This window comes from Seriola dumerili, unplaced genomic scaffold (assembly GCF_002260705.1).
Source record: "Seriola dumerili isolate Sdu_G_001 unplaced genomic scaffold, Sdu_1.0 BDQW01000002.1, whole genome shotgun sequence".
Lineage (NCBI taxonomy): Eukaryota > Metazoa > Chordata > Actinopteri > Carangiformes > Carangidae > Seriola > Seriola dumerili.
Window position 1 is genome coordinate 9,174,882 of NW_019174257.1, and position 14,785 is coordinate 9,189,666.

General features: G+C 41.2%; 1 protein-coding gene across 1 annotated transcript in view; it reads right to left on the bottom strand.

Annotated features, from left to right (window-relative positions):
* Nucleotides 1–7,009: 7,009 nt before the first annotated feature.
* ror1 (receptor tyrosine kinase like orphan receptor 1) overlaps nucleotides 7,010–14,785 on the bottom strand; it is a 40,771-nt gene continuing 32,995 nt past the window's right edge. Inside the window, exons 9-13 of the mRNA XM_022765723.1 lie at nucleotides 14,494–14,708; nucleotides 10,922–11,101; nucleotides 9,879–10,106; nucleotides 9,380–9,744; nucleotides 7,010–8,370 (exon numbers count right to left, since the gene is read on the bottom strand). Coding sequence (XP_022621444.1) covers nucleotides 7,671–8,370; nucleotides 9,380–9,744; nucleotides 9,879–10,106; nucleotides 10,922–11,101; nucleotides 14,494–14,708 — 1,688 coding nt within the window. The 3' untranslated portion in view covers nucleotides 7,010–7,670. The remainder of the gene's footprint in view (nucleotides 8,371–9,379; nucleotides 9,745–9,878; nucleotides 10,107–10,921; nucleotides 11,102–14,493; nucleotides 14,709–14,785) is intronic.

Below are 14,785 nucleotides of genomic sequence, written 5' to 3' on the forward strand. Positions count from 1 at the left end.
AATTTTTATGTAACTCACCCATTTAAATTTGACTTAAAAAGTTAAAGTTATGCATAATTGAGGGGGTGCCGCTTTGAGTGACAGGTGGGTGTGTGTATGCTGGCCACAAAGTGACATGCACCAAAGTCTTGGCTCCATACACGCCCCACCTCTTTGCCTCACTCCTGGCTAATCTAAAAATGGTCAGATTCAGGGACTGCCAAGATGGCAACGGTGGAACAGCCCACTCTGCGCTTCAAAACTGCTCTTCAGAAACAGGTGACGTCAAGGAGACTACGTTCATCTTTATACACAATCAATGGTGACATTCATAGAGACTTCCAACATCTTGGTGATAACATCTACATTATGATTTCTTTTCTTTTAAGCATTTGTTGAAGTCAGAAAAAAAATAGGTGTCAAAGTGAGATTAAGAAAGTTTCAAATCATCCTGAGCAGATGTCAAAAGTCACTTCTTTTCAGTTTTATAAGCCATTTTGTATAAACTCTTTAGGTCAGTAATTTGCAAATAATCTTCAAACGAACCAACAGTTTTTGTTCATAAAGAAAACAGACTTGAATGTATCGCCATAGAACATAATTTGCATGAACCAGGCATATACAGTCCACATGACCCATCTTAACTCTGTCAAGGCCCCCGGGGAAATTAAACCAGACTCTGATAGTTCACTTGACAGCGTTCAAAGGCTTCACTTCACTTCCCCTCTCCAAGGTCAGTATGCAGCAGCACGGACGGCGGAGGTCAAGCGCCTGTCAGCCTCTCAACAAAAACAGCTCATGTTCCCCAACAATCAGGGGCTTGTTGGCAGCTTCCATTGCTATCATGACAGAGTGAGATGGCAGTGAAACTGTATCCCTCTCTCTTCTACTCACCCCGTCACCATGTTTCTGCAGCCCATGTTCTCAGTCATTTTATCGTCAAAAGCAGAAGTCTTCATATTTGCCACAGCCAGGAGTATCTTGTTAATACATGAGAAGAATCAATGTGAAACATACTAGGGACTCTCCGACTTAATATAATGGACTGATGAGATGAGGGTTACAGCATTATGCATTGTTGAATTATATTTTATTGTTGGTTTTCATAAACCAGTCAAACAGGCCAGCTCCAGACTAGATTTTTTGAATGGTGGAAAAACATAGCTGCACACATAGATCTACAGGCTGAAAGGTAAAAGTCTCTTGAACCTCAGACATTATCCAGCATCACACCTGGGTGTGGTCACAATTGGAAAGACCACACTCAGCTATGTGGTCTTTAAGCTACCTTGTTGAGTTTTTTTAAACCACTAACACTGCTATGAGGCAAATATGCATGTTGGCAAATATATTCACATGAGCAAGTGCATTACATTTCCCTGCCACCAGTTTCAAGGTACTCCAGAGATCCACAGCCAGTGCCAGCCCCGGATGTTTTCCCAGGGGCCCAAGTTACCTCACTAACCCCATAATCTACAGTGGCTGTGTAGTTTACCCCCCAACAGGACTCATCCAGATTTTGAATTGGATATAAAGCTTAAGATGTGAAACATTCATTTTAGTGTAAGAAATTACACAAATATTTTATGGCCTCACGGCATCAGAGCCCTATTCATTGTTATAGAGCAAACTTGGATGACATTTCACGTTTTAAGCCTCTCCTTTTGGTTTCTAACTTCATAGGAGAGTGCTGCTTGTTCACAAATATTCACCAAACTGCCCCAGGGCACAGGAACAAGAAATGTGAATTCTAAAAAAGGGGTGGTTTCTATAAACGCACAGTCCATGATTATAATATAGTGTTCCATCCTCAAAGCATCTGGTGCAGAAAAATAACAGGCTAAAATTATAAATATTTAATCTTTAGCTTGCAGTAACTATTGGTTACAGCTGAGTGGTTTTATTATTTACAAATGAAAAAAGAATATACAGGTGAAATTCTATCATATTATCTTGAATAAAGCAACAAACAATTCTAAATCAAAAATCAGTACAAATCAATACATTCTCACTCTAAATATATAATCATGTGAGAACAAACCAAGGAGATTAGATGTACTATGTAACAACAAAATAAACATAACTTAAGGAAATATAATGAAATAAACTCACTCAACGCACTCAGGAACAAAGGTGAAATGACAGAGAGGAAACCAGCTCAGCTGAAGGGCAAACAGAGAATGAGCTCAGGACACAGAACAAAGAACACTCAAGGCACCTGTGTGAGCTGCCCAGTCAGCACACCTGTTCTCCTGCTGCTCTTCAGTCCAGCAAAGACAATTAAAGAGAAAATGCAGTCATCCAATTTGCAAAATTGCCATTCAATTTTCAAAGACTTTCAAACACCCATATTTTCTTTCTTTCTTTCTTTCTTTCTTAACATAGTTATTCTGACTTTCATATTTCTACCTCAGACCTTCAGCTCTGTTCCTGATCCTCTCAGACCCCACAACTGGAAACGATCATGTCTCCTCTGACTCACTGTTTACATGTTGTGTCCATGAAGACCTCGTGGTGAAGCAGACACACATGTCAGCCTGATGATCTCTTCACTGTATGCTGTACTTTAAAGCCACTCATAATCCCTCTCTGCCATTCAATGCACTCTACATGTCTCCCTCTCCTTCCAACCTTTATTCATCCATTTCTCTCGCTTTAAGCCAAATGCACATTCATTCTCTTTTTCAGCCTCTCCTTTACTTTCAAAGCCCATCACAGGACATTACACTCTGAACTCAAAAGGCTAAATGAGGCTCCTTCAGCAGAGAGCACCCTCAGGCCTCGTCTGTCATTGGTGGAGAGGGAGTGGTCGTCCTCAGTTACATGGTCTGGTCGCAGGAAGTTCTGGCTTTGAACCAGAAGGATTTTAGCACTGGGAACAGGACACACCCTTTCCCACCATGCAGTGATGAACGCAGAGAATTATCACCTGAATCAACAGCTCCCCTCGATTTTATGGAGCCCAATGTACAGTGCCTGCTACACTCTAAACAGCAGTGTATTTTTTAGATTGTTGCACAGGAAGTAAGGATTAGAGTATTTCTTCCATCACTGCCATTTAGTCTGCTTTTTGCCATTCCAGGAAACAGAAAACACTGATGTATCACTGAGACAGAGCGACTGAACACAAATTAATCACTTTGCAACATTTTATTAAGTTCCAATTGTACATCTTTTGCAGATGTCTTGCCAGTATGTTGATTTGTAGTCTGACTAGCTTGGCTGAAGCTCTGCTCCTCTACTAAATCACAAGCACCAAACGACTTGTGTCATTTCTGCTTAGCAACAAGTTGAATTTTTTGCCTCTATCTCTTTTATTCTGGAAATTTTGTGATATTTATATTCTGCCCGGCACTGACTGGTGATGTGGAAGTCAACATTTGAGCATGGTGGATCTTTCTTGACAGTGGAGCCACTGTCAGTTACCACAGCCTCACAGAATGGCTGAAGAAGTCTTTTTTTACATTTATAGAGTAATCAATTAAAAAAAATGAAAATAATGAATAATAATGAAAATAATCATTAGTTGCATCCCCGTGTAGATAGGTCAGAACAGCTGTTGTGTTTCTTGCTCCATGCAGATGTTTCCTTTTTCTCGTCCTCTCTCTGGCTGCACTTGCAAGCATAACAAATAGCTTTCGTTCTTGCCTTGGAAGAAATTATATCCAATTGTTTCAGAGTGGTGTGCCTCTGATGAAGATGTCATGGGAGTTTACTCCTCTGCTACTGATGCTTGTTCATTATACAAACTGTTCCAGAGCAGCAGCAGAGCATGGTTTCAGGAGTGAATTCTGTATACTACTAAAAGCTTTTTCTTTTCTTTTCATCTTTTTCTGAGAATAGACACACACACACACACACACACACACACACACATACACACACAGATTCAGTCTTAAGAGAAGGTGAGAGGGAATGAAGAGCTCAGTCAGACACTTCTTCCTCACCCACAAAAAAAAGACAAAAAACATATTTTGTCTAATGCCTCAAGTGGTATCCAGCCTTACACATGGTTTTGAGAGATCTGTCACTGAGATATCTGCCTTCACCTAAGTACAATAGAAGTGGAGATGTTTCTTTATGGAATGAAAAAAAAAAAAATCACCAGCCACATCGTTTTCCAGAAGCAAGTGTCCTCTACTTGACATTTTTTTCCCCTTTTCAGGCCTTTAAGAACTAATCAAATGAAATAATAATATAAAAATATTACTGACTGATTGAACCAGTCGCAACTTGCAAACTGATGCCACTATTAATTGTTATATATATATTTTTTTACATCTAGCTAAACCAAAAGCAAATTCCCTTTAATTGTATAATAAAAGGATGTTTCGTGTGTTGTGTACGGTAATTTAGTTTAATTTATATGCATACATGTACGGGAGTGTATGCAGACTGGTAAGGCTCCTCTCTCCCTCTCTCTCTCTCACACACACACACACACACACACACACACACACACACACACACACACACACACACACACACACACACACACACACACACAGCTCATTCAATGTGCAAAATGTGACTTCAAGCAGGAAATGAGATAAAAGTCACACAAGCAAGCACAGAGTCATTTTTCCATCTATGGCCAAATTCTAACTGGACTGATATTATTTCCAGCTGTTTTAAAGCCAATACACACACTGAAGGGACAGCTGAAGGGCACCACCACCTGGCCGACAATGGTCACTGAGATTACGAGGCAAACAAATTCATGACAATTCACAGTAGAGGTGATCTGGCGGTGCCCAGTGGATTCACACTGCCATTACAACTCTGGAAAAAGTATCTGCGGATGCCTCAAAAGTAATGATCATATCACTGACTGCAAGGTTAACCAACCAATCATTTAATAAATGATTTTGCAATACAAAACATCTGTGCAAAAATGTTCAGACAAAATACAAAGACAAGGCCTCTCTTGGTCAAAAGGATATGAATGTAAACCTTTTGTGATGGGTACACTGTTATTGAAATATAAATTTGTTTGTATCTTGTTTTTTTTTTTGTTTTTGTTTTTTTGAAAAAAAAAATGGATCTAGAATAAAACAACAGAAAAGGTACAATGATGATTTGCTTTTGCCAAATACAAAAATACCTAGACTTGATTAAGATTCACAGTCTTGTGTACAAGTGGTTTTTGCACCATTATAGTAGTACACATACATCTTTTACATGTTGGAGGTTATGTGTACAAACTCAGATGCCTAGGTAGCTCAATCTGTTTCAGCGGGAAAAAAAAAAAAGATCCAGTATAGAGACAAGAGATAGAAATGAAATAGGAACTTGATGGAAAAATGTATTTAAAATGATTCAAATTATTTTGGCTTGGATTTAACATGAGGAACAGATGGAAACAAAAGCTTCTCCCTTCATATTGCTAATGGCAGAGCTTCTCCGTTGACGATCACATTTGATTTGGGTAAATGATCTCGGGGAAAACTAGAGCTCAGTCTGACTGATGTAAATCTGATTTATTTTCACGTTTAATTTGAGCAGCTGCTGTTTTAGTAGCCGTGACTTTAAGACTAGATGAACTAAATATCTACATTCAACAGACGTCCACTGAAAACTTGGCCATTCAACAATGCACTGTTTTTCTTTTTACTGTGCTTTATGCTTAGCACACCCACAGTGAAGTGTGTGCTTGATTAACAAATATAGCTGATTGGTAAAACAACAGTCTGTAAACAACAGCAGAGTGCAACATATACTCTTAGAAATTTGTGAAAGACCATAACCAATGATTGTCTTCTAATACACGGGAGCTGAGGGGGATTTCATAACAATAATCACAGACTCTTCTGTTACTGCAGCTTCTTCTATGACTTTTCTCAACAATAAAAGCTCCATATTTAGCATCATCATGAAATATTAGCAAGACAGATGCAACATCACTTGTGTGATTCCAGGACTGAGACTTTTTCCAAAACACAAACGCTTCTTCATATCACAAGAGGATTATCAGAGTAAATGCATCCAAACCATACGTGATTACATGCTACTGGACACTGGATATGTCAAAATATAAATACAGCTGTAGTTAGTTGAGACTCAAACAGAATAGGCTAATTTGATTTATCCTTTTTTTTTTTTTTTTTTTTTAAACTTTGCTCTTGTTGGGATCACCTTCAAGTTAGAACAGTTGGTGCTAGTGTTATAAAAACATCTCCATTTACTGATACAAAACCAGATAAAAGCAACATACATAAATCTCTCTGCACACTGGACTGCAACCTGTCCCCAGCTCATATAATTAGTTCTTTGCACAATGCAGATGCCGTAAAACAGGAAAGACAAAGGACAGAGATATGAAGACGAGCCCTGTGAATGAAATCTCTCATTTCCTTCAAAATTTAAACACTGAAGAAAAAAAAAAAAAAACAGAAAAAAAACTCTGCCATAAAAATTAAAATATCACGTCCAATCTACAATAAAAATGTTCTGTTCAGCCCTCAAGCGGTGAATGAAGTGTTTGCCCTGAGAGCGGTCCAGTTAAGCTGTTAGGTGTGAGGATGATGTGAGTGCTGTGTGATTTCATTTGCAGATGTGTAATTTGTTCTCTGCAGCAAGCTTTGAATTTAGATCTGCTGAGTTAGGGTGGAAGTTAGTGACAGTAAGGTAGAAGACAAAATGATGAAGGGAGCACAGAGAAAACTGAGATGCTCAAGTAGGCAGGTAAGACAGGGAAGTGAAGGGAGAGTGAAAGGCTGATGCGGAGTTTAATATTCAATCAAAAAATAGAAAAACAAAAACAAAGCAAAAAAAAAAAAAAAAAACTCCTTCCTTGTTTCTCAGCCTGGACAGCCTGCAGTATACTGAGGTTTCAAAAAAAAAAAGGCAAAGAGGCCTGCGTCCATGTTGCAATAGTCTCAGACAGTCATGTTGAGGTTGCACAAAAAACATTCAGGTGTCATTTCTGAAAGGATTTTGTGTGAGAACGAGTATTTTAATTCCAGCTGCTTCGATGGAGAGCTCTCATGTAACAATCTAAAATGCTGAAGTTGAGCTTCAGGGTCCAGCCTCAGGGCAGCGTACATCACCTGTACGCCCGGTGTACCTGTTGTGTTTGGGCAGGTCAGTGCTGTTTGTTCAGGCTGCTGTTCCTGTTCTTGCTCACTTGGCTGTCGCTTGCTAAATGCAGTTTCTTTTACCGTACAAGCAAATGCGTTTCAATGTCCAGAAACAAGCAGGTCACACCACTGCTGCAAGGCACCTAAAGGTCATGATATGAATATCAGTGTCTGCATGAAACTGTCCTTTGAGTTGTTGACGCAGGAACTTTTTGTCAGAATGTAATACATAGTAAGGACACAGGATGGACTTCCTACTTTTTCCACTTTAAAGTGTTTCTCCATAATAAAATGTTCTTTTGAATATATATCTTTGTATTTCATTCATTCAGGACGTATGTACCGTATTTACACAGAGGTTAAAATAATAACATTTTGAAACCATGGTAGTAAGTACACTTGCTTTAAACAATAAGGCAGTAAAAAGTCAAACAGCTGTGTATATACTTGTGTAGCTGCGACAGTGTTTCTTGCACACCAAGATGTGCTGCCTGTTTCTGTTCGGTCTCTGTATGACCAGAGTAGAATTATTAGACCAGGTCCCTGGGTGAGAGGCAAATCGTCTCATATTTGGGTCCCAAGAGGAAAGAGTGTGAGTATCCGTCTATCTATCTACAGGTCTGCGGTGATGACCGAGTCGTTGTACATCAGTACGTCAGAATCTGCAGCGAGCAGCGCTGATGTTTGTGATGCGTGGTCCAGCTGTCCCTTCTGGGAAACTTGTCCATACATCTGAGTTGGCCCTCCGCCGCTCCCCGGCATGATGCAGTGGGAAAGCAGCGGTGCGTTGGCGTCATGGTTGGAGCCTGTGGTGGAGGGTACGCCGCTGACGTGACCCGTGCTGGTGGAGCCGCTAGCGCTGCTGGGTGAGCGGCTTTTAGGGGGTGGCAGGTGGTGCTGGATTACCCTGGTGGGCGGAGCCGGGGGAGGGTAGTGGGCAGGGAAAGCTGCATATCCTGGTGGAATGGGGTATCCGTTGACGGGGATAAAGCGCTGATGGGTTTGGGGCACAGCCATGGGCGTCCAGGCAGGAATCTGAGCCATCTGGCCTGGCGTGGGAATAGCCTGGGCTGGGTAGAGGTACCCTGCTGCAGCAGCGGCAGCAGCGTAACGGGGGTTGCTCAGGTTGCTGACAGGGCTGGCACTGAGTGAGGTGGTCTGGGTGGTGGCGTTGCCTCCGCCCCCAGAGGGTGTGCTGGAACTGGCGTGCGATGACAGCCCCTCCCAGGCTCGCAGGCGGGCGTGGATGTCTTTGAACCTCGGTCTACGTCCTGGTCCCTCCTGCCAACACTCAGTCATCAAACCATAGAACCTGAGGGATAAAAGATTTAGATTCCTTATCATGTCTGGCCACTGTAGCATCAGTTAATTTAATTTAGATTAATTCAATAAACACATTTTAATACCTAAATCTCTCAGTAAAAACTGAAATCATATTTTTGGGATACTGTGAATGAATACTTGGTTATGTGACATATTCAGTCAAATTCTATAAAACTTTACTTATACTGAGAACAAGTATGTGTTTAACTGAGAAAATAGATAAGATTGCAATACACTGATCTAAAGTCTGATCCAAATCTCTGAATGTTGGTCATCCGGCGGTCCAGTGGTTGAGACGTATGTCACATAACTGCAGCATCCCTGGTTTGATTCTGTCTTAACCCTCTCTCTCCCTCCATGTTTCCTCCTCAAAGAGCCATTCCAAAAAATCACTGTAGGTAACTGTGTAGAGTAGTTCTGCTTTTTTCTTTTCTCAGTTTTTTGTCACTGACACCCCCAGCACAGCTAAATGTATATTTGTTGTTTTGCTCATGACATAAAAATGTCCAACTCAAAACAGAGAAGAAAAATGATGAACTCTATGGAACTCTATTTACCCCTCATATTGCATCAAGCAACTGTAACTTGAAGTTGTAATTTTTTTTCTGTTATGGGCCACATTTCAATTTTCAATCCACTTAGGCAATTTGTTAATTCTGTTACAAGTGTATCCTACATCTCATCAGCAAGCTATTTAATGTGAAGACAAAAGAGGAGACCTCGTGCTCACTGTGTCACACTGGCAATGAACCCAGGAAGCGTTCAGGTGCACTTGATGATAAAAAAAACTATAGTATGACAAATACAAGAACAGTCGTGCTCCTAAACTTGCCTGAACTTTTGAAATAACGTGACGATACAGTTTAAGTTCACTGGCTTTGTAACACAAAGTCAGGACACTAAGAAGTTTGATTAAACCACGTACAGTATGTTCTCTCTTACCGTCTCATGATTCACTGGACAGTTTATGTTGACCTGTAATATTAACATGAACACACCTTGGCGGGCAGTCCTCCGGGCACGGCAGCAGCTGCCTCTTCCTCACCATCTCCATCACTTCCTGGTTGGAGAAGCCGTAATAGGGCTGCAGGCCGTAACTGAAGATCTCCCACAGCACAACTCCGAACGACCAGATGTCTGAGTCTGTGGTGAACTTGCCGTAGGAGATGGCCTCGGGGGACATCCAGCGGATGGGCAGCAGGGTTTTGGGCTGGATGCAGTAGTAGTCTGAGGAGTAGATCTCTCTGGACAGACCCAGGTCAGAAATCTTAACGTGAAGCTGTTCGCCCACTAAAATGTTGCGAGCAGCGAGGTCTTTATGGATGTAGAAGTGACTGGCCAAGTACTCCATCCCAGAAGCCACCTAGATTAGATTAGATTAGTTAGAAAAAACAGTAACTGAAGCATTTATTAGATACGCAGTGAAAGGGTGCGTTCTTGTTGAACGGTCAAATAGGAGAAGATCCACTCATCAACTAAACTGCTTTCTAATCCCACCTGTATGGCCATGTGCAGGAAGTCTCCGTGATCCAGGCTGGATTTCACTGTGCCGTCCTCATCGCTGCTGCAGCCGACGTCAGAGTGCGGCGAACGCATGATGAGGAACTCATGGAGGTCACCTTGAGGAAGAAACTCAAACAGCATGCAGACGGGCTGCTCCTGGGTCACCACACCCAGCAGGCACACCACGTTCGGGTGCTGCAGCTCTGTCAGCACTGCAGCCTCCTGTGTTGGAAACCACATTAGTTAATGGTGATTTTTGCGAGAAAAAAAAAGAAAGCGGCCCAAACAAAGATTAGTCAGGAAAAAAAGGCTCAAAACTTTGAAGTGATGCTCCATTTGATTTTATTTTTTGGAGTATGAAGTATTGTGGCCTTGAAAGATGGCTGTGAAAGGTTTGTATTTGTATTTGCTTCATAGCGGATCTATTGCAGCTCACTCTACTTTTTACAGCCACATTTCAACACTACTGTGGTGAGAGTTTCATACTGAAAAAGTCCGATTTTGGGTGTAGTGTTGCTTTAAATGCCGGCAGTTTAGGTCTGCGTCGCCAGTGGAAAGTGAGGATTATGTTTTACACAAGTCATCTGTTTCAGTCCTCCTTAACGTCTAAATTTATCTGGACAACCTGCCGGTAGTTACAGTATATTTTTGGAACTATTTCAAGTGAATTCATCGGCTGTTCAGTGATTTTTAACCATATGCAGTCTCTCATCGCCCACCACATTTACCTTCTGTGGAAATATAACAAGTCATGCTTCAAGTCTTGTGGGAAGAGCAATCTTTCCACTGGGAAAGAAGTCCCTTGTAGTTTCAAACAGCAGTATTTTAGTATCACATTTCATTTTACAAGTCCACACACAACTGCCCGTTAGCATGTCTTTTAAAATGACTCAGAGCTGTTGTATAGATTATATGGATTGTTGTTTTTTTTTAAATCTTTTTTGATATAATCCTTGTTGCATACAAGTATTTCTTTAAATTATGCAAAACTGGGAGAAGTAAACTTAAAGCTTTGGTGGCAGTGATCCATTCTGTACCTGCTGGAAGTCGCCCCAATGCTGGGCACTGGAGAGATCCTTCAGGGTCTTTATGGCCACAAGCTGTGCCTGATCCATGCCAGGTAGATACAGGTGACCCTTGTAGATCTTCCCTAAAGTGCACTCTCCAAGCTCCTCCATGAAACGCACAGCGGACAAAGGCAGCTCTTTGGCCTTACTCTGTGGGGAGAGAAAGAGAAGAGGGGAAGGAAAAGGGAGGAGGAATGAGATCAGTGGGTAGAAGAGATGTGACAGAAAAATTAGATCATTATTTACTTTGTTAGACCAGCACTTTCTCCTCACCATTATCCTCGTATGGAAAAGTGAAATGTTGACATGACGTTTACATTGCTGCTTCTAATTCAATGCAGGCAAAGTGCCTGATATAACACCAAATATGCGTCTGAGCTTGTGTTTTAATGTCAGTGCATGTGTGTGTAAAAAAAAAAAAAAGAAAAAAAAGTATAGCCCTGAGAGTTGATAATTGTCATAATCAGACTCAATCCATTACATCAGCTCATAATGACTCCCTTTAAGCCTTTGGAAAGCAATGTGGGAAAATCATGAAATCTGGCAGCTTAAAAATGTTATTTATCTGACAGGTTAGCAGCGTTTAGGAAGACTAAGCATTTAATTCTCTTTCCAGTAAAACTGTAGAATCAGCTGCAGAAATAACAGAAAGAGCTTTAGCTTTCTTTGTGAGGGATGGCAATGCCTTCTTAGTCTTCCATGCCCACACTGAGAAGGACTCAGACTGGAGGTTTATTTGTACAGTTAAATCCAACAAGGGTGAAATGAACTGTGGGGTTTTAACACAGCAAGAAACCTTCATAATTGAGCTGGAGTTAATAAAATCTAGTTCTTAATAAAAATGATGAGAGAGAGAGAGGGGAAGGGAACGAGAGACAATAGTGTTTCAGTGGGTTACCATTTCATAGAAACATCATGTAAACAATAACGATTTGTGTGCCCCGAGATTAAAGGGTAAATCTGTTGATATTCTGTATTTTTCTTAATGTCAACAAGACTCCATTGTTGTCGAGAAACTATAAAAAAAAAGCACAGCACTGTTGCACTGAGCTCATTCATTACGATGAGCATGAGTCCTGTAGTTTATTTTCAGTGAATCCCACTAGTTCTGCTGTTATAAATAGTTCATCAAACATGTATTAACCTGTAGCTGAAAACACTACCTCTCCTGTTTGAGTGATGTTTGCTGAAAACTAAAGTGTCCAGTTGTCTTAGAGCACTTTAAAAAAAAAAAAAAAAATCAAACAATATATTTTGTAACCTGTTTTTACAGATTTACATAGGAACAAATGGGTTTCCTATGGGAAGTAGAGAAGTTGGAAACTATTGAGAGACGGGCTGTCACATTGTTGTTTTGTTGTTTACATGGGACTTGTTGACAAGTTAGACCAAAGATAATTTTCGGGTTGCATTATTGTAATTTTTTGCTGAGCCATTTCTAACAACCGCAGTGCCACAGATTCAAAACTAGAGTAGATACTTAAAACATGAATTGTTATTTGTTTAAAGAACTGCACAACTACGAGAGACATAATCAGAGACATGATTGTGTGCATGTTTGTTTATGAGTGTGTGCGGGAGTCCTTTGTCCCTTTTGGTTTTGTTGTGTATCCTTGGTGACTCCAGCTAAACTCATATCTAAGAGCTATCCAGGTGATCTCAGAAACAGTGGGAGTGGGAATGTGTGTGTGTGTGTGTGTGTGTGTGTGTGTAGCTGTACTTGGGAGAAGATAAAAGGTGAGGAGAGGTTGGCAGAGATTTTCAGATTCCAGGAACTCAGAGATGAATAATGAAATTCCTCGGTGAGCAGGACACACACACAAACACACACACACACACACACACACACACACACACACACACACACACACACACACACACACACACACACACACAGGCCTCTATGAGCTCTGTGGGGGGTGGTGTGTGTGTTTCTGATGTGTGTCAGATTGTGTGTATCAGAGGAGTGTGGGGCCTGCTGATGTTATGAGAAACACAGATGTTTTTAGTTATGGGTTTGTTTCACCCCTTCTTTCCTCCCCACACCCAAACCCTCAGATCCTCCTCACACCGCCGCAGGTTTGTGTGTGCGTGCGTGCACGTATGTTTATGTGTGTCTAAATGGATTGTCACAGGCAAGTGACCCCTGGGTGACCCTGCGGCAAAGCCTGCTGGGTAGCAGCCTAACCCTAACCCAACACAAAGGTGTAGAGAAAAAGGGTTGAGAAGAAGGAGACTCACCATGGCAATATTATACACAAATTAATGTAGAATATGAGGATTTACCACTCATCAAAAAGTTTTGAAAAGGTAGAAATGGAAACTGTCTTGTAGGTTACAGTAGTTAGGAAAAACAGCAGATAGCTGCACTTCTGTAAAAGCTTTGTTTTTTGCTTTTTAAGTCTTACAATGGCTGGTTATGTGGTCTGACATGTGTGAACCATATCACAAGACCTTGTTGTTCAGAACGACCGTTTGAAATCAACTGTATAATTCCGCAACTGCAAAACTTTCTTTGATGTAGCGTAAAACTTGACTCTGTGCAGATGCAAGGTCGCCATCTAAACACAGCGAGGGAAAGATTCCCTTTTTAGGTCAGTGAAACATTTGTTCCATTCCAAAAAAACAAAATAAACCAGAGATATTAATGGCTTCTGACGCTTCTGTGACATTTCGCAGTTCTCTCTACAACTGTTGATGGTAATGTCATGCACATTACCTTGAGCATCGGCTCTGGTTTTGCACAAGCAGACACACTGTCTACAGAACCACACCACCCACCACCACCAAAATTATGTGGAAAAAGATAAACAGACATGATATGACTGAATGTGCAACCTTGAAAGAAATATGATACAGATCCTAATGTGAGCGATGTGGTGGCTAATCTACATTACAAAGAGATTCTGTGAGAGAGGGAGGGGAGGTAGGAGAGATTGAAGGATGAAAAGGAGTTCCTGAGGTAAAGAGATGGAGGGAGAGAAGTTAAAAAAAAAAAAAAAGGAGACAGTTGGAGAGAAATAAACAGAGAGGAGAGCTGCAGTTGAACACTCCTGGACCTGCTGAGCTCTGATGATAGAGATCTGAAGTTCTGGCTGGGACAGGTCATTTCCACACACACACACACACACACACACATACAAACACTCAACCCAGTAACCCCAGCATGCTGCGACGTATCTCAGTTGACACACAGAGGGCTGTGCCAGTGTTTTGACTCCTTCCTCAGTCTGCTCTTATGACTAAAAAATACCAAGACAGCAGAACAGTGCTGTGCATTTTGAGAAAGCACAAGAAGAGTCCAAAATGTTGTGCGAGTATACACTCAGCTGCTAGTTTATTAGTTACATCTAGATAAAACTAATGCAGTCTAATTCTACAGTCCTGCAATAAATCCTGCTTTCACGAAGTTCATCAATGTGGTTTTTTTTTTATCATTTTATCCAATCCATTCATAGGCTCAGTAAGACACACAGAGAACCTTCATCATTTACTTTCCCTCCACACAAAGTGTCATTTGCTGCGACCGTGCTGCTCTCTACCTTCGGCTTGTATGCAGTTGCGAGCATGGACATCTCAACGTTTTGTCCTCGGACAGGTTTGGGCTGGCGGGGGGCAGGAGGCCTGGAGGACTTCTGGTTGTTGCGGCACACACAAATGAAGAAGAACAGCAAGGCAATGGCTAATGGTATAGCCACACTGGGAACCAGGATGTACAAGATCTCCATGTTGCTGCCGCCAGATTTGTCTTTATGGTCTACGGGGATGGATGGAGAGAGAGGATTAATATCAGATCTACAGATTATTGCATGAGTATGAATTGCAAAAACAGTA